This window comes from Carlito syrichta, unplaced genomic scaffold (genome assembly GCF_000164805.1).
Source record: "Carlito syrichta isolate Samal-C Ts95f unplaced genomic scaffold, Tarsius_syrichta-2.0.1 Scaffold306685, whole genome shotgun sequence".
NCBI classification, from domain to species: Eukaryota; Metazoa; Chordata; class Mammalia; order Primates; family Tarsiidae; genus Carlito; species Carlito syrichta.
In genome coordinates this window covers 543,454-570,346 of record NW_007250781.1, presented here as the reverse complement: position 1 = coordinate 570,346, position 26,893 = coordinate 543,454, and the positions used below count along the sequence as shown (strand labels likewise).

At 42.7% G+C, this 26,893-nt stretch overlaps 1 protein-coding gene across 1 annotated transcript in view; it reads right to left on the bottom strand.

The window, feature by feature from the left end:
• The window catches only part of DZANK1 (double zinc ribbon and ankyrin repeat domains 1), a 76,904-nt gene that overhangs the window by 8,921 nt on the left and 41,090 nt on the right, over positions 1–26,893 (bottom strand). The window contains exons 10-16 of the mRNA XM_008063233.2: positions 20,023–20,145; positions 18,717–18,881; positions 17,035–17,224; positions 13,059–13,162; positions 2,922–2,996; positions 1,073–1,169; positions 522–622 (exon numbers count right to left, since the gene is read on the bottom strand). Of these exons, the coding sequence (XP_008061424.1) occupies positions 522–622; positions 1,073–1,169; positions 2,922–2,996; positions 13,059–13,162; positions 17,035–17,224; positions 18,717–18,881; positions 20,023–20,145 (855 nt within the window). The remainder of the gene's footprint in view (positions 1–521; positions 623–1,072; positions 1,170–2,921; positions 2,997–13,058; positions 13,163–17,034; positions 17,225–18,716; positions 18,882–20,022; positions 20,146–26,893) is intronic.

Genomic DNA, 26,893 nt, shown 5'->3' with positions numbered 1-26,893 from the left:
GGGTGTAGAGGAAGGATAAAAAGACAGTTAACCCCAAACTGTCAAGAGCACATCATACCACCAACACCCTCACCACCAGAGGAAGACCTTCAACACTGGCAATGTAGGGGACACAAAGGCTTGCTCCTGCTCCCTACCCACACCCTCAAATGACGTCTGTCTATGACATGCCCCTCCACTCACACAGGGACTCAGACTTACATCTTCATGCTGGGCACCAGGCCAGCACCTGAGCTAATCCAATTAGCCATTCATTTGTCAAATGACCAGACAACCATGGATCATCACGTATTTGAGGCAAACCAAAATCACAAAGACAAAGGTGGGCTGACAGAACTGACCCCAGAGAAAACAGATATGATTCAGGAAATGAAAGACAACTTTGAAATATTTCTAATTCATAATCTTTAGGTATTATTAAAGATTCTGCCTCCATAAAATAAAAATATGCTCTATTAAAAAAGGAATGGAACATGATAAATTATTCTCCCATTTAAAAAACGACCAAGGAGGATACTTACTGTAAGTGGCTCCTTCTTTTCTTGAAATGCTTTTGTCTTAAAATTCCTTATTCTCTTGATTTTTTCAAGGGTATCTGAGGTACTCTGGCTGTAGTCACTCACTGAAATGACAAGAGTCAAGGATCACAATGACGCCCCTCTCCCAACTCTCCACATGTAAAGAGTGACTTCTATTGTCATGCTTCTCAAGAGTCAGGGGATAGATACAGTAGTTTTTATAGACATTTCAATTTTATTAAACCTGATAGGAGGGGCTCCTGAAACCACTTCCCTGTCCAAAAACCAAAGGAAGGGTGGAAAAGTGGGGCATAGAAGGGTCTTCAGTTTTTAGGTCTAAAAGTGCATCCCCCAAATGGATCTCCCCAAGCCCTGTGAAGGGCTTCAAAAACCTCACCCACTAACTTCAGAGAAACCAGAGAAATAAAATGGCTGGAATATGATAGTAAGACATGTGAGTGGGCTGGCAAATTTCTAGCAATCAACTACCATCCTTGCCAAGTCAGTGTGCACTTGGTCAATTGTTTTAAAATCACCAGGAGGGAACAACTCACCCCAGCTAGACCTGCTGACGTCCCGCCCAACATCACCCTCAGTGGCGCTGCTAAGAAAGTGGTTGCTGAAATTCATTGCTTTGTTCAGGTAAAGGTTCTGGTCAACGAAAAAAATTCAAATACCACGAGTAAGGAGGCTGTTCTGTCACAACAGAAAGAAGCATCTCCCTGGTAACCTGCTCCACCTTATCAATGATGGCTCTACCTACCTAGACAGTCGAGCCTGAGAGCATACATCCTTCTTGACTCTTCCCTCATCTTCCTAGAATACTGTGTCCATTTTGACTCCAAATTGGGGGTGCATACTGGACCCTTCCCCCTCTCCTCACTATAGCTACAGCCTTCTCTTCTCACACTGGGACCATCACAACAGGCTCCCTGCCCCATGGGAGCCCCAGTTACCTTACACCCTTTATTAGTAATGGTGTCATTACCCTGCTTACATCCCTTCAGTGTCTTGGAGTTAGGGTGGCAGGATGAGGAGACTTCAGGCTGCTGAGTGTGAATCCTAGGGGGATTTGCTTAGTGACCTTGGGGGAGCCTCAGATTCCTCACCCGTAAAGTACAAATATTAAGACTTCTACGGGAGGTTGTGAAAGTAAAACGAGATGACACGGGTATCTATATAATGAGGAGAGATACACAAGCCAGACACAGAATTCTGTGTGCTCCTGGACCCAGTCCATAGTACCCTCACGTGGCTACCTGTCTGCCATGGAGGACCCCCACCACTCTCTGAACACTAGGACACCAGGTTAAGAAAAAAGACCTATTAGGCTTGGGGACAATCATTCCATTCTACTTGACAGATACAGCATATCATAGATACTGTTGGTCCCGCTGGCCGGGCAGGGCCTTCACCCAGCTGCTGTCAACAGCTCCCAGCTGACCCTCTTCTCCAGAGAAATACACTCAGTAGATGGGTGCTGCCTTGCCCTGGAGGTGAGGCCCTCTCTCCTCTCTGCCTCACCTGGGAACACTGTGATGGAACTCATGCCCCAGAACTTCCGTGCACCAGGCTCCAGCTAAACTTTACTTCTGACTCACTCAGCTCACCCCCTGCCCTGACCTACTTCCCTCACTCATGTCTCCTGAAGTACTTCCCCAACCCAAGCCCTGCACTAGCTAAGCAACTGAAACCAGCATTTAGCATTTTACCTGGCTTCAAAGCACTTTCACGTGCATTTGTCCATTTGATACTCCCAGCTCCCTTGGAGATAGATGGGGTCCATGTATCCATCCCAATCTCTTTCCACCTCCATCCCTACCCCAATTTCAGTGATGTCATTAGCACTTCTCTGGACCCATAGCCAGAGCCTAATCCATGTTAGTTCCTCCCTTTCTTTGCCTTCTTTACTCATCTTCTCAACCTGTGAATGATCCTTTTGTATATTCTGTCTTCTTGTCCAATGAAACCAAAGCCACAAATGTTTCAATTAATGTTTGTCACATACTCACAGACTCTAGGCTTGTAAGGAAGTTCAAGGGAGACATGGCCATGAAGTTTGGTTTATTTTATAAAAGGAAATTCGTCAAAGCATGTAAAAGCAAACATTTTTGTCAGTCTTTCCTCAAATCATTGTATCACAGAAACATATTCAGACTTCAGTATGAATAAGCCTGAGAACTACAGGACAACTCCTGTCCTTATGAATCACTATGTGCCTGAAAGCAGGCGTCTCTGAGGTTTAGCTCAATTACTTATTTATTTCTATGAAACTGCCATAACATATTTCATAATGTTTGAAACTGTTCCTTGCTTTATACAGAAGTCTTTTCAGCAAGTTGTAAGCCACAATTTATGAGTGAAGTCAATTCTCAAATGAATAATTTCTGAAGGCTTACTTACCTTATTTGAGACTTGAACATAATTCAGCCTGATGCTAACTTCATAACCATCTTCATGGACAGTAGCAGAAATAAGCTTTTAAGAGAGTTTTAGAGATAATTCATAACTGTGAGTGTGGGACTCATTGCCCTGGGCAATAGACTATAAGTTCTGAGATATTAAACTCTAAATTTAATCAAATAATTAACACTAAAGAAGACTGGAAAACAGAAACAGAGGAACAAAAACTAGACAAGATAAATAGAAAACAAAGCAAAATGGCAGATCCAAATGTAGCCATATCTATAGTTCCACTAATTATAAATAAACTAAATACTCCAGTTAAAGGGCAGAGATTGCTAGAGTGGATAAGAAAGCAAGATCCACATCTATACTTCTTCAAGAGAATCACTTTAGTCAACCACATGTCTAGGTGTCATCACCTTGGAAAGGTATTCTGGTGGGGGGTGGGGGCAAGTCTTGGCAATTGAAGGACAAGTATCACAGTTGAGCAGCTTTGTCTCTAAGTAGTGAGAGGAATTCAGAGTCAACCAGGGAGAAACATCTGTTTTCAGAAAGAATCAAATAAATATTTCAGGTCTTGAGAGCCATATGTTTTCTATCATAAATACTTAACGTTGCTGCTGTAGCACAAAGAAGCCACAGAAACCAAGTCAAGGAACGAGTGTAGCTGTGATCCCATAAAACCTTATTTAGAAAACTGGGCCAGGCAGGGTACTCGTGCCTGTAATTCCAGCACTTTGGGAGGCCCGGGCGAGAGGATTGCCTTAGCCCACGGGTTCGAGGCCAGTCTGGGCAACATGGCGAGATCTCATCTCTACAAAAAACAAAAAAAATTAGCAGGGCGTGGTGGCATGCACCTGTTTGTCCCAGCTACTTGGAAGGTTGAGGCAGAAGGATTGACTGAGCCCAGGAGGTCACAGCTGTGGTGGCTGTGAATGTGCCACCGCACTTCAGCCTGGGCAACAGAGTAACACTCTGACAAAAAAAGAATGAAAGAAAGAAAGAAAAAATTGGGTAGCCAGATATATGCCATGGGCCATAATTAGCAGACCTCTGGATTAAAAATGTATATACTACCAAAAAAGGAAATTGAGTAATACAAGAAAATGAGACAGTTTCAGTGTTGGCCTACTTGATGGCAGAGAACCAGACAGTCTATTTTAAAGGTTTCTTCTAGTTTCGTAACAAACAGAGGAAAGTTCTTTTCGCGGAATTTTCTCTTTATGATGGTGAGGTAGTGCTGAAAAGCCAGTAGGTCTTGGGGTCTATCAGACCTGCTTCAAATCCTGAATCCCCCCAGGTCCAGCAGTGCAGGCTTGGGCAGGTCACCAAACCACTCTGAGCCTTAATTTTCCTGTGTGTCAAATAAGGCTTGTTCCAATTACCTGTTGCTATGTAAAACTACCCCCACACTTAGCGACATGACACAACTACCACTTCATTATGTTCATAGGTTCAGAGTGGGTTTGTCTTTGCCACCATGTCGGAGTAAGGCCTCAACGGGGAAATGCAAGTGGCCAGAGGTGGCTGGAGGTTTGGGGGCTAGAATCATCCAGAGTTTGGTACTCTTCTGGCTCCTGAGCTGGGATGGATGGAGGACTGCCTTCAGCTGGGGCTGCAGACTGGTACTCCTACATGTGGTCACTCCACATGGCTTGGGCTTCTCGCAGCAGGACTGGTCTCCAAGAAGAAGTATCAAAGGTGAGCATGCAAGCGAGAGAAGGCTTTGTACCCTCATTTAGCCACACTTTGGAAGACCTACAGCATCACTTCCGCCATACTTCATTAGTCCAAAAGTCACAAGCCCACCCAGATTCAATGTGAAGGGGCATAGGCTCTGCCATTTGAAAGGGAGCCTGTCAAAGAACTTGTGGCCAATTTTTTTTTTTTTTTTGAGTCAGAGTCTTAATCTGTCGCTGAGGCTGGAGTGCAGTGACACGCGCTCACGGCCACCACAGTCTCAACCTGCTGGGTTCAGGAGATCCTTTCGCCTCAACCTTCCAAGTGGCTGGAACCACATGTGCATGCCATCACACCCAGCTGATTTTTTGATTTATTATAGAGACGAGTTTTTGCCAAGTTGCTCAGGTTTGTCTCAAATCCATAATCTTAACCAATCCTCTCACCTTGGTCTTCCAAAATGCTGATGAGGCAGAGAACCCTTTCTCCAAGCCTCATGAGGTAAAGGCCTTCCCAGGATAATGAAAGAATTCTTCTAGCACCATAAGCTAAAAACTTTCTTGGATGATACATATTAGAAAGGAATGTGGCCCCAATCTGTAATGCACAAATGTAACTCTGCTGTAACCTTGAGCTATGAAATACCTAATTAACCAGTATGGTACTAACAAGTAAGCCTTGTCGGGAGACAAAGCTAAAATTGTATAAAAGATAATTCGCCCCTGCACTTGGGGCTCAGCCTTTGGATGCAAATCTGCTGAGCCAGTGCTGGCACAAATCAAATTGCTTTCTGGCCTCTGTCCCCATACTCTCTGTAAAGATTCCCGTTACATTTCTGGTGCATTGGCTGAGAAGCGAGAGGTGGAGACAGTGTTTCCACCTCCTTTGTCACTGGGATACACTCCCCAGGATATTGGGAGAGGTGACCTCGCCTGGCGCCAGCAGACTGCTTGATCCATAGGGGACTAGCCCTCCCGGCATGCTAGGATGAGGACCTTGGAAGCACAACACAACCCGGTGAGGCACAGGAATCAGTCAAGGGAGCTACGCCCGACAGATTGGTAAAAACCCAGGCTCGATTTGGTAGACCTGTCCCTAAGAGGCAGAAAGGGAGCCTGATCACCTCTCAGAGCTGCCCGAGTAGTCCCACAGGGGGACGAAACTGTAACTCTAAGGCACTGGGCAGCAGGTTGGAGAAGTTGTGTGAATGTGAGTGCTGTAGCCCTGATTTGGTTCCAGTGGTGACCTTCACACTGCTAAAGGGCCAGAGTAGGTTTGGGGGCCAGTGGTGACCTTCATATGGCTAAATGACAGGAATAAGTCCTGTAGTGGGACCTGGTCGGGGGTTATACAGACTCATCTATTGCCACAAAGGCACCTAAAATATCCCCGCGAGGGGGACAGCTGGAGAAGGGCAAAGCGGCTATCCAATCCTTTTACCCCCACTCCAATTCCTTCCCATCTTGTGTGTGATTGTCATCTTTTAGTGGGAGAAAATGGGTGGCAATAGAGTAAGCTTACCCCCTTAAAATACATGTGAAAAACTTCAAAAGGGGATACTCAGGGAATTATGGTATTAAGTTAACTCCCAGAAAGCTTTACACTCTGTGAAGTAGATTGGCCTTCGTTTGGGGTGGGGTAGCCTACTGAGGAGTTGCTAAACAAGCGACTAGTTTCTAAGGCACATTGTTGTCATTGTGGGGGATCCAGGTCACCCAGATCAGATTCCCTACATTGACTGTTGGCAAGATGTAGTCCTCTCTCACCCACCTTGGATAAAAGTCTGTCCAAAAAACAGCTCTAAAATAACGCTGGCCCAAACAACAGCTCCCTCAAGGTGCCGACCAGAGTTGAAAAAACCCGTTCTGTCTTGAGGAGAACCCCCACTCCCACCTTAAGCACCACAGTACCCCCTACTTGCCACCTGTACCCCCTGCAATTGCTGCAGTTGAAGCCGAATCAGAGTTTGGCCTAAGTCCTAAATCCTCCACTTCCCCAAGGTCACCAGAAAAGCCCCAGGCAGCAGCTACTGGAGAGCCGCCAGCATTAACTCCTTATGCCCTGGCAAAAAGGTATCAGAAAAAGTTTGCTAACGGCCCCCCTCCCTATGGACGTCAAGAGGCTTTACAACTGCTGTTGAGAAAAACAAGGGGGCAACGTACTTTTATATATCAGCCCTGTGCTACCACTAACCTCCTGAGCTGGAACCAGCACACCCCCTCGTATACTAAAGAGCCTCAGGTGCCCAAAGAGACCCCCAGCCAGTTTTATAAAAGGTTTTGCTGGGATTAATGCTAGCCAACTGATAGAGGTCGAACAGAGATATTTTGTTAATCAAAACCAAGAGGCCCAGAAGGAGCCAGACAGGAAAATTTTTTAAAAGTAGACCTGCTTGCTGCTGTTTTGACAGAGCAACACATCCGGGGAGCTGCCCTGCCAGGCTGAGGATGAGGCCAAGGCCGGGGCCAAGTCCGAGGCAAACAGAAAGACCAACAAAAAGGGCTGCCTCAGCCAGTTATAAGATTAGGGAGAAACCAATGTGCTCGCTGTTTCCGAGAGGGGAACTGGAAAAATGAATGTCTGGAGCTGGTGGATTTCTGTCTGGCTCCTCAAGAAAAAGGGAGAGGTCAGGCGGTTCAGGGACAATACCAGTCTATGCCCCAATCATACATGGCCCCCGAGAATCAATTTTTGGCCTAGCTGCATGGGAAACTATAGAAAAGACTAGGACAGGCTGGGCTCCATTTCACTAGGCCCCCACGAGCCTATGGTCTAAATGACCTTTGACTTCATGGTAGACACAGGGACAGAACATTCTGTAGTAACCCAGCTTGTGGGCCCTCTTTCACCAAGACAAGCTACCATTGTGGGAGCCACAGGTGACTGAGCCCATCATCCCTTTTTACAGTCCCGGTAATGCAATCCAGGGGGCCATAAAGTTGTCCAAGAATTCCTGTACCTCCCGATTGTCCAGTGGCTTTAATGGGCCAAGACCTCTTGGGAAAGCTGCAAGCCCAAATAACCTTCTACTCCAATGGCCAGGCAGCTTTATCCCTGGGGAGTCCTAAAGCAAAAATCATGACTCTTACAATTCCCTAAGGGAAAGAGTGGCACTCTATAGCCTCACAGAGGAGCCACAGCAAGAAACTGAACTTCCCTTCAAGGTGCCCAGGGTATGGACTGAGGATAATTCCCCTGGACTGGCCCGAAGCATATCCCCAGTAGTGATAAAACTAAAGCCAGGGACTATACCCATCCATCAGAAACAGTATTTCATCCCACACAAGGCATAGGTTGGGATCCAAAGACACCTGGAGAGACTTTCAAAATAGGAAATGCTCTGGCCCTGTCATTCATCCTGGAAAACGCCACTACTGCCAGTTCAGAAACAGGGGACAGATGATTACAGGCTAATTCAAGACTTACGGGTAATAAATCAAGCCACTGTTACTTTGCACCCAGTTGTCCCCAACCCCTACACTCTCCTGTCTTATCCCCACTGAAGCCGCCTACTTTACCTGTTTAGACCTCAAAGATGCTTTCTTTTGTATCTACTTTGCTCCTCAAAGTCAGCTGATTTTTGCTTTTCAATGGGAAAAGCCAATCACTTGAACTAGATTGCCTCAGGGTTTCAACAATTCCCCGGTTATTTTTGGTACAGCACTAGCCTCTGACTTAAAGGCCTTCCCAGCAGATCAGTAGTACGGCTGTATGCTACTCCAATATGTGGGGGATCTGCTGCTGGTTGCACAAACACGGGAGGACTGCATGAAAGAAATACAGCAGCTCCTTACCCTCCTATGAAACGCTGGCTACAAAGTTTCAAAAAAAAGGCCCATATCTGCCTAAAAAAGGTAAAATATCTGGCTTCCATTTATCCCAGGGGAGGTATCAGCTCGCCCCAGAAAAAAACAACTGTTTGCTCCATTCCAGTTCCAACTACCAGATGTCAGGTTTGGGAATTTCTTGGGGCCACAGGGTTTTATAAAATTTGGATACCTAACTTTTCACTGCTGACAAAGCCTCTCTATAAAGCCACAAAGGAGGGAAAACAATAGCCTGTGCTATAAAAACAAGCACAACAAAAGGCCTTCGAGAAAATCAGACAAGCCCTTATTAGTACACCTAGCCTGGGACTCCCGGACATATCTAAGCCATTTTTCCTATACACACACAAACGTACTAGAGTGGGGGTAGGGGTCTTAACCCAAATGCTAGGGTCATGGCATCGCCCAGTAACATACCTCTCCAAGCAACTTGACACTGTTGCTCGAGACTGGCTGCCTTGCCTATGGACACTCGCTGCCACGGCCCTTCTAGTGATAGAAGCTGACAAATTGACTACGGGACAAAAACTAACAGTCCGGGTGCTACAATCAGTGTTAACATTAATGAAATAAAAAGGACAATACTGGTTGACTAACGCTCAAATGGTCAAACACCAGGAAATGTTATGTGAAAATCCACGCATTCACTTATAAGTGGTGAGGACTCTCAACCCTGCAACCTTGTTGCCTACAGAGCCGGGTCAGCCCTGTCACGATTACATTGAGGTCACGGACAAGGTGTTCTCAAGCAAACCTGACTTGACAAACCAGCCTCTCAGGGATGCCGACGTGAAATATTTCACTAATGGCAACAGCTTCATAGGGGGAAAAAACAGTTTGCAGGATACTCTCTTGTAACCCTGCACTCCACCATCAAGACAAAGTCTCTGCAAAAAGGGACTTCAACACAAAAAACAAAATTAATTGCACTCACCCAAGCCCTCCAGCTACTGACAAAAATAAATGTCAATATATACACTGACTCTAAATATGCCTTTGCCACTCTCCATGCTCACGGAGCTTTGTATAAGAAAAGGGGCTAAATCAACTCAGGAGACAAGGACATAAAATATGGTAAAAAAAAAATCCTAAACTCTTAAATACTGTATGAGCCCCTAAAAAGGTAACAGTCATACATTACTGGGGACACCAAAGGGGAGACACAATGGTTACTCAAGAAAACAGAAAGGCGGACAGGGAGGCAAAGCTCACAGCCTTCCAAGGAACAACAGAGCCAATGAGTTTGGCCGCTACATTGTTCCCAAGTCCATTGACAAAATGGGACCCTAATTATTCACAACATAAACAGACTTGGCTCAAAACTGAAAATGAAAATTATCTCATAGATGGATGGTAAAAATTTAAAAATGGGCAAATAGATGTCCCTGAGGTTTTGGCCCAAACTTTGTCAAGCATTTTCATTAAAAAAAAACAACAAAAAAACTCATACAGACCGGATAGCTTTCAAGACTACATTAGGCCCGCATTTCTATGCACAGCAACTCTCCAGTATAGCCTATGGAGTACGTAAACAATGCAAAATACGTACCCAAAATAACTCACGACAGGGGCCTAAGATCTCTCTGGGAGTACAGAGTGTTAAAGGGGCCTCATTTAAAAACATAATTATGGACTTCACTGAGCTTCCCCAGGCCTGAGACTATAAAACTCTGTTAGTTTTCGTGTGTACTTGCTTGGGTTGGGTAGAGGCCTTTCCTATCCACACCAAAAAGATACATGAAGTGGCATGACTACTTCTAAAAAAAAATCATACCCCGATTCAAAATCCCAATCACTATAGGATCAGATAATGGGCTGACATTTGTGGCTGAGGTAATACAACCAGTGGTAAGGGGCTCAGGAATCACATAAAAATTACACATTGCCTATTGCCCCCAGAGCTTCAAAAAAGTAAAACAGATAAACCGGACTCTGAAATTAGAACTAAGTAAACAGTGTCAGAAAACTCACTTGCAGTGGAACCTGCTGTTGCCAATCGCTTTGCTATAAATCAGGTCTAGCCCCACTAAACAGATAGGGTTTCCCCCTTTTAAAATTCTTTATAGGCATCCTCCCCCCATTGTTAAATGTATAAAAAGAAATTTAAAAGAGGTGAGTAATCTTACTCCAAGACAATAGATACAGGCTCTAGGCTCAGCCCTCACTGCTATACATCATTGGGTTAGAGAGCGGCTACCTGTGAACTTAACCACGGACGCTCATCCCTTTAAACTAGATGATGTATGGGTAATAAACAGAAACATCCAGTCCCTAAAGCCCCTTTGGAGAGGTCCGTTTACTGTTATTTTGTCCATCCCACTATAATAAAGATAGCTGAGATGGGCCCATGGATTCATCACAGCAAAGTAAAACTGACCTTCTGACACTGGACGTACACTGCTACTCCATCAACACCTGGGAAACTTACTCCTCCCAAAAACAAGCCATGACCCCAGGACCTTAGAGAACTACAGCCGCCCTGCTTTAGTCACTCCAGAAGCTGACTAATTTACACACGACAGAAGCTTGAGAAATCAACCATCAAACAAACAAACGGACCGTGTTTTTAATGTAATATAGTGTCATCCCTTACTATTGTCTGTGACTGTAATTTCTGCCTTGGGTTTCACTACAGGTTTGGCATCAATTTCTCCAGACAGCATGGTAAAAGGTTATTGTTAACTTTATCTCCTTTGGGCAGAATGGATCTTGGGACTATCAGGACCCCCATTGACATGCTAAACCACATAACTCGATTACAGGTGATTGTTAAAATTATAACTAATAAAACTACAAAGACCCTTAACATATTGGCCAAACAACAAACTAAAATGCACAATGCCATTTATCAAAACCACTTAGCTTTAGATTACTTGCTTGCTTCTAAAGGTGGGGTTTGTAAAAAGTTTAACTTAAACAACTGCTGCTACAAATAGATAATTTGAAAAAGATCATTAAAAAAATATCATCAATCGGATAAAAAAGCTTGCTATGTCCCTGTCGAAACCTAAAAAGATTGAGACCCAAAAAAACTGTTTGGAGGTTGGTTCTTAACTTTTAAAAACTTTAAAACCCTCATAGGCATTGTACTCATGATATTAAAAATTTGTCTAATCCTTCCCAGTCTAGCTCCCTGAGTTATAAGTTCTGTCTCCAGTCTCACTGAGGCCATGGTTAAAAAAACAGCAACAACAATAGCACATATAAAACTGTTATAAAAGTAAAAACCCTAGCCGGGCTCGGTGGCTCAGCCTGTAATCCTGCGCTTTGGGAGACTGAGGTGAGTAGTTTGCCTGAGCCCATGGGTTCGAGACCCGCCTGGGAACTTGGTGAGAACTCATCTCTACACTAAATCAAAAAATTAGCCGGGCATGGTAGCGCGCACCTGTAGTTCCAGCTACTTGAAAGGCTGAGGCAGAAAGATCGCCGGAGCCCAGCAGATCGAGGCTGCAGTGGACGGGAGCGGCCTGGGTGCTGGGTGACAGAGTGAGACTCCAACTCAAAAAAAAAAAAGTAAAAACCCTTAAACCACACTATGACCCTAAACAGGAATTCGAGCATCAAAGGGGGAATGAGGCAGGAAGCCCTTTCCCCAAGTCTCATGAGATAAAGGCCTTCCCAGGACAGAGTAGCCCGCCCCTCGTAGTACAGTAAGATAAAAGTCTTCCCAGGATAATGAAAGAGTTCTTCTAGCACCATAAGATAAAAACTTTCTTGGATGATACATATTAGAAAGGATAGTGGCCCCACTCTGTAATACACAAGTGTAACTCTGCTGTAAACTTGAGCTATAAATTACCCAATTAACCAGTATGTTACTAATAAGTAAACCTTATCAGGGGACAAGGAAGCTCTAATTGTATAAAAGAGCATGCCCCCTGTGTTCGGGGCTCACCTTTGGATGCAAATATGTTGAGCCAGTGTCAACACAAATAAAGCTGTTTCCTGGCCTCAGTGTCCCAACTTTCTCTGTGAAGTTTCATGCTACACTGAGATTACAGGCATGAGTCACCATGCCTGGCTAGTTTTTTGATTTATTGTAGAGATGAGGTCTTGTCATGCCGCCGCAGCAAGTGTCAGACCCCTGGGCTCAGGAAATCCTCTTGTCTCTGCCTCCAAGAGTGCTGGGACTATGGGCATGAGCCACCGCACCTGACCATGGCCATTTTTTTTTGTCATAGAAGTAATACTCACACTTATAGGTTTGTGATGAGGACTAGAATGATGAACATGATGCTGAGACTGAGTGCACTGGTGAGGGTTGACCCTTGTGATGACTGTTGCTATGTATTAACTGGTTATGATTTAAGTGCACAATTTAGCTGAGCTAAACAGTCCTGGGTCTTTTTGTTCCAACCATCAGAACCGCCACAGCACATAGCATCTAGGCGTGAGGTGTTCAGAGTCTTGCTGTCTTAGGCCAGATGGGCCAGAAGCAGACCCTGAGATGGCCCTCATGTGCTGTGACTTTTAGGGGGAGCTCACAGGGAGGAGAGTAAGGAAGTATGGAAAACAGAGCAGGGAGGGAAGGGAGCCAGGCGAGGCATGAATTCGAGCAACATCAATGGACGGCATCTTCAGCCTGGTCCCGTGGACACTTCTGGAGTAGAAGCTTCATCTCACCCACCTTTCCCATCCTGGGTTCTGCAATCAAGGCCCGGAATTCTGGGTTGTTCTGAGCATAAGACCTGAGGTGGGCAGAGATGTGATCCAGTTGTTTTCTCCAGTATCCTAAAAAAAGAGAAACACGGCTGTCTGGATAATTCTTCTGAGGCTAAGAAAGAAAATTACATTCACAGAGAGGTTGTTTTCCTTTGCCAAACATTGTGATGGATTTTCCTGACTGATCTTCCATTCTGCTCTGCCATAAGTTCCATTTCCCTCACCCCCGAGCTTCTCGTTACAAGGGATTAATCATAGAACACAATAGATTCTCAAAAGAATATATTTTGGTTGCCATATGTGGGGTCTTTTCTTTTCCTATGATTCTATCCCACATATAATTTACATAATATTTTAAACGTACAGTTTGAATTTCAGCAAATGTATACATCCCAGTCAACATGTAGATTTCTGTCACTCCAAAATGTTCCCTGGGGCCCTCTCCAGTCTGCACAGAATTTTAATCACATTTCAATGAGTTACCATCGTTTATAACATGGAAGGCTTCACCTGAGTCTGGATGCCTGGTTTCCCACAGGCAGGGAGAGGGCGGCAGCACTGGGGGCCTTCTCACACAAGCTCTGTGCCTGGGGCCGAGGAACAGTCAACTGCTTTGGACAAGGTATGGACCCTCCAGCCAGCCACAGCCTTGCAGGACCAGCTGTCTGCCTTTACTTCCATGCTCTTCCCTATGGCCACTTGAGTTTGCAAACCCACACTGGAATCCACCTCATCATTGTACCAAGGAGGACACCAAGCTGAGAGCAATCAGGTGGTCTTTCCAAGGTAACTCAGCATGGCTTAGTCAAAAGCACGTGAGGTGGAGTTTAGACAAGCCTGTATTTAAATCCTAAATCTACAATTTATTAACTTAGTGACCTTGAGTCAGATACCCAAATCTCTCCAAACCTTACTTTCCTTACTTAATAAAATGGAACCAATACCTCCTTCCTCATGCATTACTGTAACATTAAATAAGAGAACCTAAGTATCTTAGTTTGAGTTCCCCCAAAAGCAGAGCCTGAGAAAAGACTCAGGACCAATGGCTTCTTTGGAAAGGGATCCTGGGATGCACAAGTGATAGAGTAGAAAGAGCAAGGCAGGGAATGTGTTAAGAACTGGTTAATGCTGTGGGTGGCTGTGGCATGATCTGATGGGGACCTATGGGAAATCACATGGAACACGAGGACAGAGAGACAGGGGGGCCTGCTCTCCAGCCCCTTTCCCGTATGTGAGGGAAGAACCAGCAGGGCCAAGTCCCCAACACTTCTACACCACACCAGCCATGGACAGGCAGCCTTCTGCTGTTCTGGGGTGAATCAGCGGCAGCAAAGTTGAGACAGATGATGGCACAGCTGATGAGCAAATGCATGTGCAAACGCATGTGGAAGCAACCACCACCACTGCATGGAAATCAGGCGGGCTGAGGAGATCTGGTGAAGAGCATCACAAGAGTCTGCTGTGAGCAACTGGAGAAATTCTAGAGGTCATACTGAGCTGACCCTGTCTGGAAGTGAGCAATAGTTCATTCACAATACTAATTGAGCCCCTATATTTGTCATACACTACTCTAGGGCTGGGATATAGGTGTGAACAAAGTTCCTGTCCCTGATGTTATTAAATTCTAGTAGGCACAGATAATATACAAATAAATAATATGAATCTAGCAATATGTTAAAAATGAGGTTCTGACTGAGAATCTACAATACAATAGATTTACAATTACAAGATCAAATCTCAACTCAAAAAATCACCGAGAAAGGACTTTGCAAGGGAAATCCTTTGAAAGGGTCATTATAAGACTGTGAGTCCTTCATAGATAGGTGAAGTTGGCCCCCTTCTAGCACAGGAAAAAAGAAGTAGTTCCAGGAGATTGTCTTCTGCTGTAGGAAACTGAAAACCTGTTTCTATTATCCATTTGTCAAACAAAACACCCCAGAACTTAGTAGTTTAAAACATCAACCACCTTATTACTCATACTTCTGTGGGTCAAGAGTGTGGCCAGTGCTCTGCAAGGATGGTTCATCTGTGCTCTACCTGGTGTCAATTGAGCCATCTCAACTGGGGCCCAGGGATCCAAGATGATCTCATCCACAAGGCTGAGGCCTCAGCTAAGATGGCACAAACCACTGGGGGCTGGCTGGGCATCTTCCTTCCCAGGGGTGCTGTCTGCACTCACTCAAGTGTTTGGCATCTTTGGGTTGGTTTCTGGCTGGGGTGCCTCTGTTTTCCTCCATGTGGCAACTCTCCTCATTCAGTAATCTATACTGAACCTCTTGACACACTGCTGGCTTCCTAGAGAGTAAATGGAAGCTTTCATCTCTTCAGTCACTTCCTACTGGTCACAGCAAAATCCACACCCTCACCTTTGGTCTAAAGAAACTAGGAAGGAAGAGCAACTCAACCTAAAGCAAGAAAGAAAGAATGAATGAAATTAGAGTGAAATGTAATGAAATACAGAACAGTAAAACAATATAAAATTGTATCAACAAAACCAAACACTGATTCTTGGAAAAGATCAACAAAATTAACAAACCTTTAGTTAGACTGACCAACAGTAAAAAAAAAAAAAAAGGGAGTAAGAGAATGATGTTTCAAGTTACTAGAATCAGAATGAAATAAAAGATATTACCACCAACTTTATTGAAATAAAAAGGATTACAAAAGAATATAATGAACAACTATATGCTAAAAAATTAGGTAAATCAGGTCAGGCATAATGGCTCATGCCTATAATCCCAGCTCTTTGGAAGGCCAAGGCAGGAGGATTGCTTGAGCCTAGGAGTTTAAGACCAGCCTAGGCAACATAGTGAGACCTTGTCTTCAAAAATAAAAATAAAAACATTAGCTGGGCGTGGTGGCACACACCTCTAGTCTCAGCTATTGGGGTGGCTAAGGTGGGAAGACTGCCTAAGCCCAGGAGGTTGAGGCTGCAGTGAGCTGTGATGGTGCCACTGCAGTGCAGCTTGGGTGACAGAGTGAGACCCCAAATAAAAAAATAAAAAACAAACAATATTGAAACATACTGGTCAGGGGTGGTGGCTAATACCTGCCATCCCAGCACTTTGGGAGGCTGAATCAAGAGGATTGTCTGAGCCCAGAGGTTCAAGGCCAGCCTGTAAAACTTGGCGAGACCTGGTCTCTACAATAAATCAAGAAAAATTAGGCATGGTGGCGTATGCCTATAGTTCCAGCTACTTGGAAGACTGAGGCAGAAGGATCGTCTGAGCCCAACAGATTGAGGCTGTGGTGGCCATGAGTATGCCACTGCAGTCAGCCTGGGTGACAGAGTGAGACTTCGACCCTGCCCCCCCAAAAAGAAATATGCTACAGCTACAACATGGATGAAACTTGAAAACATTATATTAAGTGAAAGAAGCCAGGCACAAGACCATACACTATATACTTCATGTATATGAAATGTCCAGAATAGGCAAACCCATAAAGACAAATTGTAGCTTAGTGGTTTTCAGGTGCTTGGGAGAAGGGGCATGGGGAGTCACACTCAGGGAGTACATGCGTGGTGTTAAGTTGGGGGTGATGAAGATGTTCTGTAAATAGAGTGGTGATAGTTGTCAGTGTACTAAATACCACTGAAATATATGCTTTAACACAGTCAAAAGGGCTAATTTTAAGTTATGTGAATTTTGTCACAATAAAAAAGAAATCATGACTGATGGCAATCACGAAGCTCAGCAACAGTGTGGCCACTATGGTAGAAGCTCTTGTGTCCCAAGAAGCCCACATGTACCATTTGATCGAGAAGCTAGACACCAGCATGTGAGAACTAAAGCTTAAGGAAGAGCTGTTTTTTTCATACAAAGAAAACTACATGAAAGAAGAAAAATAAAGGAACATACTTCTTATACATAAAATCAATCCAAAAGCAAAAAGAAAGGCTAACTTTCAGAGCAAGCGCAAGCTCCCTCATGACTGCTCACCTCTCCCTGGGCTGATGGCTGTGAGGAGGGGTCTGTGGTCACGCAGCTTCTCCTGCCTCTGCTTCTGAGAAGTCACTTCCAGCTCCTTCTTCTCCAGCAGCCTGCCGGATGGGTAGAATAGGCCAGTGGTCTGTGTGCCTACATCCTTCTTTGTTCCAGCATCAGATTTGGGCAAAGGAATGTTTAGGGACTGCCAGGCAGATCGGGGCTGGGAGTGAGCCAGAAAATATTTTTAAAATTAGATGATAATTTAATTAATCCTCCATTTTATTCATAGAAAAAAATTCTAATGAGAATGAAAGGTATTTTTTTTAAAAAATAACTGTACTCAGGATGAAAAGAGGTTTCTAGCCCTCGCCTCATCTTCCTTGCGTATGTCTCTCCCATCAATTCCCAGACTGATCCATAAAGCTTCATCCCCTCCACTAGCTATGGGCTCAGTTCAGTAAATCAACGGATGCTTCCAGGCCTGAGGCCAGGAAGATATTTATCCTCTCAGCTCTACAATCCAGTGGGGCATAGACTTCACTACGCATCCACACTCTTCTGAGCACCACCATTTTCTCAAACATGCTCTTCTGTATCTGGACCTGAGGACCTGAGAAGACCACCATGAACGATTGTATAGGTTGTGTACTGCACAACATCACTGCATCTAGAACAGTGCCATTCATATGGTGGACAGAATATATTTACATATTATTAGGACAATTTTTCTGGTAGAGGGAAGAGACTACAATCAATTTTCAACAGATGGCAGCTAAATATCTTGAGAAAAGAACACCTTTGCTTCAGTTGCACAAAGATATCAGATAGGCTGGTGGCAGTCCCAGGATCTGATTTCCACCATGAACTCTCTAAAACTGTATGCAAAGCGCTGAGTGCATGTGTATTCTCTTTCATCATTATCTCTCCAAACTCTCATAATGAAGAAATAAGAGGAAACCTGGAAAGTCTTGATGTACCTTAGAGAAATTCATAAAGTGCTAACACCAAGTCAGTTGTTAGAGCTTAACCACCTCTAAACACATAGATGGCAGAAGTAAATGTAGAGACCTGATACAAGTTTTCTACAATATAAAAGAGCAGTGGGAAATGTCTACAGAATGCCACATAAGACATTCAAGAGAAGAGAAGCATATCCTACCTCATGTACATGAAATCCCCAACATACACACGAGTTTGGTTCCAAGAGCATGTCTGTAAGTCCAGTTTGTCTAAAGTCCAACAAAGTTAGCCTAGGTACCCAACCCAACTAACACAATTGGCTATATGCTACTGTATGTATTTAATGGACTATACTGACACCTGGTGGAAAGAAATAATACATTTTAAAAATGCAGGTGTGCATCGTTAAAAGTTCATAACTTGAAGATTTACATGTCGGGGACTTACTAGCTTTTAAATCCACTTCTCTCTGCTGGCATTCTGTCCACTGTCTTGCCACTGCAATTAGACCTCAATCTACTACAGACAATCTACTACAGATCTTTGATTTCTGAAGAAATCATCTGCATGTTTAAAACCTTAATTGTTGGATTTATTTACAGACCTAATTGAAAGTCCACATAAAAGGCCTAAAAGTTTTGGGTTTCTTCCTCTAGGTTGCTTCATAGGGCAAAGTACACAATTTCAGAGTTACATCTTCTTCCTGGGCATCAGTTCTACAGAGCAGGCCTCACCTCAGGAAAAGGGTGGCGTTCCCCAGCAACGAGAGCCAGGCTGCTGTCCCAGCTAAGTCTTGCTAAGGACTTCACATAAATACCACAGGAACCACAGAATCGGGCAGACAGGTGATTGCTGGCTCCACATTTAGGACAAAGAGAGAAACCAGCAGAAATGCCAAGCTAGAGGGTAGAAAACATTTTTTAATGAATATTAGAGTTAAGATGATCCAATGTCAATTATTCTCATACCACACAATCTCTAGCCATCAAAATAATATATGCCCGTACCCTCTGACCCAGCAAGTCTATCTTTTAGAATTCATCCGGCAGATGGACAAGTATACAAAGAAGTATACTCCAGGGCATCCCCTGTAGCACTGTGGTTTTAGAAGAAATCACTGGAAACAACCTAAATGTCCAGCAATAGGGGCGGTTTAAATATATCCTAGAATGTACATACAATGAAATATTAAGAAGCCACTGAAAAGAATGAGGAGAGCCGGGCTTGGTGGCTCAGCCTGTAATCCCACACCTTTGGGAGGCTGAGGTGAGTGGATTGTCTGAGCTGGCGGGTTCGAGACCCACCTAGGCAGCAAGACCTCATCTCTACAATAAATCAAAAAATCAGCCGGGCGTGGTAGCACATGCCTGTAATTCCGGCTACTTCAAGGCTGAGGCGGAAGGATCACTGAAGCCCAGCAGGTGGAGGCTGTGGTGGCCGGGAGCGGCCACTGCACTCTAGTCTGGGCGACAGAGTGAGACTCCAACTCAAAAAAAAAAAAAAAAGAAAAGAATGAGGAGGTCATTGACTTCATATATTGCTAGGTGAAAATAACTGAATAAGCGTTCACAGTAAGCACCAGTTTGCTTAGAAATGCTTTGGATAGCTGAAGGAATATCTCAGGAAATGGGTATGAGAGATTGCTTATAGGGAGGTGAACTGTGGGACTGAGATGAGAATCGAAACTAACCCTTCACTCTAAACCCTTTTTATTATTTGCATGCAATACTTACTCTTATAAATAAATATGCAAATAATTTTGAATATTTTATTTAAAAGGTAGGCAGATGCAGTTCATAAAAGGAGAAATGCCAGTAAGTAATAAATTAGTGAAAAGGTTTAATCTCCAAGAAATGTCAATCAAAACAGCAATGAGAGACAGTTCTCAGTGTAAGAGAATTAATTATCTCTTCCTTCAGATTCTTAGGTAAATAAAATCTCAAGAAGTGATATCTGCAAGCCTGTGGGAGAAAGTCCTGGCCTTCCCTAGGCTGGTGGTGAGGTGCTCAGTAGAAAAAAGTTTGGTCTTCAAATACCCACCATAGCTCCACACCAGGCACAGAAGGATGCCTCCCAGGGGTTCAGGCGACCACACTCAGAGCAGGAAATGCTCCCTTTCTTTCCAGTGGACAGAGGAGGGGATTTATTTCCACTGCACATCGGCTGGCAAACAAAGCGGCATTTATAAGCAGGATCAGTACCGTATTCTCCAATCCCCCTCCCAATCCAGAAAAGGTTAAAAGTTCCCAAACAATGCAAGCCCTGGAAATACAATATTTTTTTTTTCTCAAAGGAGTAAAACTATGATGGGCTTCACCAATTATTAGAGGACATGTTCCTTCCCAGAGATCAAAGGAAGTCAGTGAAACTTGCACATCATGATATTCTGCAGTATCCTTAATGTCAAAGGCAGCAAGCCTATGTTGATTTAATAGAACAGTACCAATAAACAAAGTTTTAAAGAGCGCTGAGTTACCTAACCTGTCATTATTGAGGCTTATCCCTTATCCTTTGGGGTTCTAGTTTCCAAATGGTTCCTGTATAGAAATGTATATTTATTTCAACTCCTAACATAAGACAAGATTGTTTTATTTTGGGGAGGGAGGCAGAATTGCTTTGTGAGAATTTCTGAGACTTTCAGATAGGTAGACCCAGATTAACATCTTTATTCCTGCTACATGCTCACGCTTGCCTAGTGAGATTTGTTTCGTTTTCCACATGGGAATGTCGGTCATGGTGACTTCTGCCTGATCATCTACTATGTGCAGCACTGCCCCACACCCTCACTGCAATCCATAGGTGGGTGCCATCATCATCCTTGTTTTACAGAGGGGAGAAACTGAGGCACTGAGTGATTTAGAGGCATCTGACTCTACAGCCTGACTTTTCTCCATGACTCCACACAGTCCTTTCAATACAACAGCTTCTCACGGGCCTGTGGGGGATTTCTGACAATCAGTGACAATCCAGTGTATAGAAATGCTTAGCATAGGGTCAAGCACCACGGAGCAGCTTCCCTCCTTCCCTACTCACTTAACACTAGATACTGATTTCCTTGAGGGGAAGGACTATAACTTCATACTTTTTTCCTCACTAGGACAGTACTTGGTACCTTGGCAAATAAGAGCTGTTCAAATAGTTTTACTGAGTCAATGATTCAGTTGATTAACTGAAAGTGGGTATTGCTCAATATTCCACATATAATACTATGAATGCAAACACACTAGGAAAAACATTTGCTAAGGACAGTGCTCCTTCAAAGATGAACATTTTAGTTAACTTTATTTGTCCAACTGTATCCTGTTTTGCTTTAGGGCCTGCTCTGTTATCCTAAAACAAAAACCCATCTGAAGAGGCCACATCTGCTATTTTCTCAGACATCCTTTCTCAGACATTCTGTACTTCTTATGGAAATAGCAAAACTATTTAAATTGATTTTATCAACTGTCAGTGATGTAATTGTTTCTGGGTCTCATCTGTCAACAAAACCATTTTAGGAACAATTCCAAAATTGAATTTATTCTAAAACTGTATTTCTATCTGAATGGTAAATCCCACTTTAGATATCACAATGATAATATTTATCACTGAAGTCTGTAGAAGTAAGAGCGCATGTTCATTCTGAAAGCTTTATATCTTTCCTTTGTTTAGCAGCATTAATATGATGGGGTAAGACAACTTTTGTTTCTCTTTTTTTAAAATCAGCAAGTCTACCAGAAAGATAACCTTTCTCTTTTTAAGGGAATGTTATATTAACTTTGTATTTAGAAACTTAAGTCAGCAAGTTTTATATCAAAATCCTGTTTTAAGAGTAGGGTCATTTGAAGGTAAGGTCTGAAGCAAAAGTTTGCAAAGAAGTGCTCCTTTGACACTCCCTTAAGGTGCCTCCCTCTAATTGCACAGAAATGAGGGTGTCTACAGAGAGGGATCTCCTCCCTGGTGTTTCAGTGGATGCTGGGCCTCAGCCTCCCAAAGTGCTGGGATTACAGGCTGAGCCACTGAACCCGGCTATTTCCTGATTAAATTCACTACCTCATTAATATGTTTTTGGTCTTTCTCAGTTCTGAAAAAGAAACACATATTATGTAACAGAAATCAGCTTCTTAAAACCTACATATTTTTCCGCCTGGTAATGGGGAGTAAGACCCCACACCGAATGACTCCCACACAGAAACAACTATAAAATCTGCTCATAATATGTGAATATAGTAGAGAATGAACAGAAGCAGGCAGACTCTTGCAGCAAAAACATATGAGGAGGGGATCTTTACAAAATTAGTCTCCAGTGTCATTGCCCATGGCTAAGGGCAATCCACAAAGTTCTTATGAAGTGGTGGGAAGAAGGCAGTACTTCTGGACAAAAGAACCAGAAAACTGAAGCTGAGGAATATCTGGTGCTTATGAGGAAGGAAGCTCCCAGAAAGAAGAGACAGGAGGGGATCCTCAGGTTCTGTGTACTCACATCTCTTACTGACCATTGAACAACACATGTACAGAACAGGCTCAAAGGAGCTCAGCTAAAGATAAGCAATGGAATCCAACTTTCTGTTCCTCCTCCCCACTTTCTTGGTGTTTAGTATGTTGAGGAATTTTAAATTATATCTTAGCATTATGAATGTTAGGCAGTGGGATTTCTGGATTCTCTTACTAGTCTCTCCAGGATTTTGTTATTTTTGTTTGTATATTTACTTTGTTTTAGCAGGTAATAATATATATGCTTGACTTGAGGTACATTGCCTGGAAGAAACTAGAACTAATGATTCTCAAAAGAAAGAAAAAAAAAAACAGCTGGGCTTGGTGGCTCCGCCTGTAATTCCAGCACTTTGGGAGGCCAAGGCAAGTGGATTGCCTGAGCCTGTGGGTTTGAGACCAGCCCGGGCAATTTGGCAAGACTTCGTCTCGACAATAAATAAAAAATTAGTCAAGCGTGGAAGCATGCACCTGTAGTACCAGCTACTTTGAAGGCTGAGGCAGAAGGACCACCGGAGTCCACCAGGTTGATGCTGGAGTGGCCGTGAGTGTGTCACTGCACTCCAGCCTGGGAGACAGAGTGAGATTCCAACTCAAAAAAAAAAAAAAAGAAAGGAAAAGAAAAAAATCAACTGAGTTTGACCTTAGGATGAATTAGATGTTAGAACTAACAAAATAAAATTTTAAAGCACACATTCTGTCCACAGTAAATAAATAGATAGGTGCCCTCAGCAAAGAAATAAAAACAATAAAAGAGAAAAAAAGTGAAAATTCTGGAACAGACAATTTTTTAATAAAATATTTTTAATATTTTATTTTAATATTTTCAAATAATATTTGAAATAAAATATTTACTGGAAGAACTTAATAGCTAAAAGGATGAAAGTACATAAGATGGAGCCAATATATGCAAGGAGCAGCCATTTTAACATTGCCTAGATCTGTCATGTTTTTCTAACAGTTCACTTTAATTTATTCTCTAACCATTAGCCAAGGACAGAACCAGTTTCTCAGAGGTAGTTATTGATAATTGCTTTACAATCCCCTCCCCAGCTTGTTTTATAAATAAATTAACCTAATCAGTCCTTCATGACCTTCATAGCAGACCCCATCAACATGGAAGCAGTCGTGTCACTGACCCACCCATCTGCTGCTATCCTTCATCTGACATCAGTACCTGCCCTCCATGATGATGTGGAACAGACTGCCACCCAATCACCTTAACAACCTGCCCCCATAAAATGGGAAGGTTTAAAAGGCATTCAACTTCAAACAGGCAGTCATCATTGCTTTGTCAAACTCTGGTGTGTCCATGTGGCTCTTTGAGCTATGACTGCCATGTTTCTTAGCTTTGGCCCTCTCCCCTGCCTTGGGGAAGTAATTCTCCTCTCTCTCTCTCTTTCTAATTTTCTTTGCAATAAACTACACTTTTCAATCTAACTTTTGTGCAATTCTTTGCATCTTTCACGCTACACTGGATTGCACAACCCTCAATAGGTCTGACCTAACATTTTGGAGGCTCTGCTGGGATTTTTAATCTAACATTTTTGGAGGTCCCACTGAGATTCTGGTACATTTTTGGAGGTTCCACTGAGACATGTAATACTCTCACTCTCTCTCACTTGCCTCTTTTCCAACCTGAATCTATCATCCCCTCCTCTTACTCTAGACAGGTAGGGACCTCTCTACTCCCCATCCAGCAGTAAGCAGTTACAGTAGACTGACCTTCATCCCAGTTCCCAGGTACAAATAAAAATATAAGGACATAACATGGAGTCAATATGCCCAATGAGCAGCCATTTTAACATTGCTTAGTTTTGTCGTGTTTTTCTAGCAGTTCACTTTAATGTTACCCTCTAATCATTATTAGCCAAGGACAAAACTGGTTTCTCAGAAGTAGCTATTGATAATTGCTATATAACCCCTCCCCAGCTTGTTTTGTACTAATTAGCTTTTCTATTTCAAGCATTTGCCTCCACCATAGACCCATTAACTTAATTAGCTCCTTATGACACAGACCCTATCAACATGGCAATAGTTATGTGACTGACCCACCATCTGCCTGCTGTCCATCACCTGACATCAATACCTGTTGCTTGCCTGTCTCCTTCATGATGCCATGGAGCAGACCACCATCGAATCACCTTAATGACCTGCTCCCATCAAAGGGAAGGTTTAAAAGGCATTCAACTTCAAACAGTATTTGCCATCGTTTTGTTAAGCACTAGCCAGGTCATGTGTTCTTTGAATTACGGCCAGGTCATGCTTTCCTAAGCTTTGGCCCCCTCCCCTATCTTGGGGAGGTAAATCTCCTCTCTCTCTCTCTAACTTATTTTCTAGTCAATTCTTTGTTAAACTCTGGTATATCCAGGTGGCTCTTTGAGCTATGGCCTCCATGTTTCCTAGCTTTGGCCCACTCCTCTACCTTGGGGAGATGAATCTTCCTCTTTCTCTCTAATTTACATTCTAAATAAACTATATTTTCTAGTCTAACTTATGTGCAATTCTTTGCATCTTTCACACAGCACCAGATCGCAGATCAGACACTATCTCCCATCAGGCCTGACATAACATTTTAGAGATCCTATTAGGAGTTTTAACTTAACATTTTTGGAGGTCCCACCAAGATTTTGACCTTACAAAGGAGATGGTAGAAAGAGTAAGAAAACTTGAAGATATGACAACAGAAATCATGCAATGTGAAGAGAGAAAAAAAGAATTAAAAATGAACAGAACCTCAGTGACCTACTAGAGAATATCAAACAATTCAACAGAAGTTACATGAATCCCAGAAGAAGAGTAGAGAGTGGAGTAGAAAAATACTTAAAGAAATCATGGTTGAACAATTCCTAAATTTGATGAAAGTCAGAAATTTACAGTTACAAGATTCTCAAGGAATATCAACCAGATTAACTACAGGGAAGTTCACATTGAGGCCAAACTGCTGAAAACCAACAATAGAGAGTAAATATTAAAAGCAGCAAGAGAAAACTGACACATAATATACATGAAAATGTCAATTTGATTTACATCTAACTTCTAAGCAGAGGCCTGGGTGCCAGATGAGTATGGAACCTCTTTAAAGTTCTAAAAGAAACTGTCAACCCATGATTATATATCTATCAAAAATACTCTTTGAGAAGGGTGAAATAAAGACATTTTAAAATAAAAGAAAACCAAGAGAAGTCACTGCCAGCAAACCTACATTGTAAGAAATGATAGAGGGAATTCTTCTGTATGAAGGGATATGACACTACAGAGGAACTCAGATCCTCAGAGAAGAGTTAAGAACATCAGAAATTGCAAATATTAGTACAAATACAAAAAAACTTCTAGATTCTACATTTTTACTTTTTCCTCTAAATTTCTTTATAAGCCATATAATTGTTTAAAGCAGAAATTATAACATTTTCATAGGGTTTATAACACATGAAGTGTAATATAAATGACTGTAACATGAAGGATGTGGGGGAGAGGGAAAAGGACATATGTGGTTACAAGATTTCTATATTTTATCTGATGTGGTACAATTATAACTAAGTAGACTGTGAAAAGTTAAAGATGTATATTATAGTCACTAGAGCAACTACTTAATAATGCCAAGAAATATGGCTAAAGGCTAAAAAAAGAGAAGTTAAAATGGAATTCTAAAAAATATTTGAAGAACCCCCAAAAGGAGGAAAGTAAGAACAAAAGAAACTAAACAGATGAGAAAAGTATATATCAAATAAGAAAAAGTTACCTCAACCTCCAACCATATCAATAGCTACACTAAACTTTGATGAGCTAAATATTTACTTAAAAGACAGAGATTGTCACATAGATTTGAAGAAGAAAAAAAAAATCTATATACAAGCCACAGACAAGACCCAGCTGTATAACCTGAAAGTAAATCTATAGAAAGAAATATTCCATTTAAACCTTAAAAATAAGATGACTGGAGTGGCTATATCAATAATTGATAAAATAGGTTTCAGGACAAAAGTGTATTACCAGAGATGAAGAGGGACATTTCATAACAATAAAAGTGAAATTCACTAGTGAAACGAAACAGCAAAAAATGTTTGTGTGCCTAACATAATACATGATGTTAAACTGACAGATTAGAGGTAAACATGAACAATTCCAGAATATATTGGTAGGTTTTTTTCCTCTGTGGGAAGATTTTTTTAATTAACAAGTAAAACATATATTTAATGGTGCACATGATGCCTTGATATATATATTATGAAATGATCAAATCAAGCCACTTAAGCCGGGCTCGGTGGCTCAGTCTGTAATCCCACGCCTTTGGGAGGCTGAGGTGAGTGGATTGCCTGAGCCCGTGGGTTCGAGACCTGCCTGGGCAGTGAGACCTCATCTCTACAATAAATCAAAAAATCAGCCGGGCATGGTAGCGCATGCCTATAATTCCGGCTACTCAGAAGGCTGAGGCGGCAGG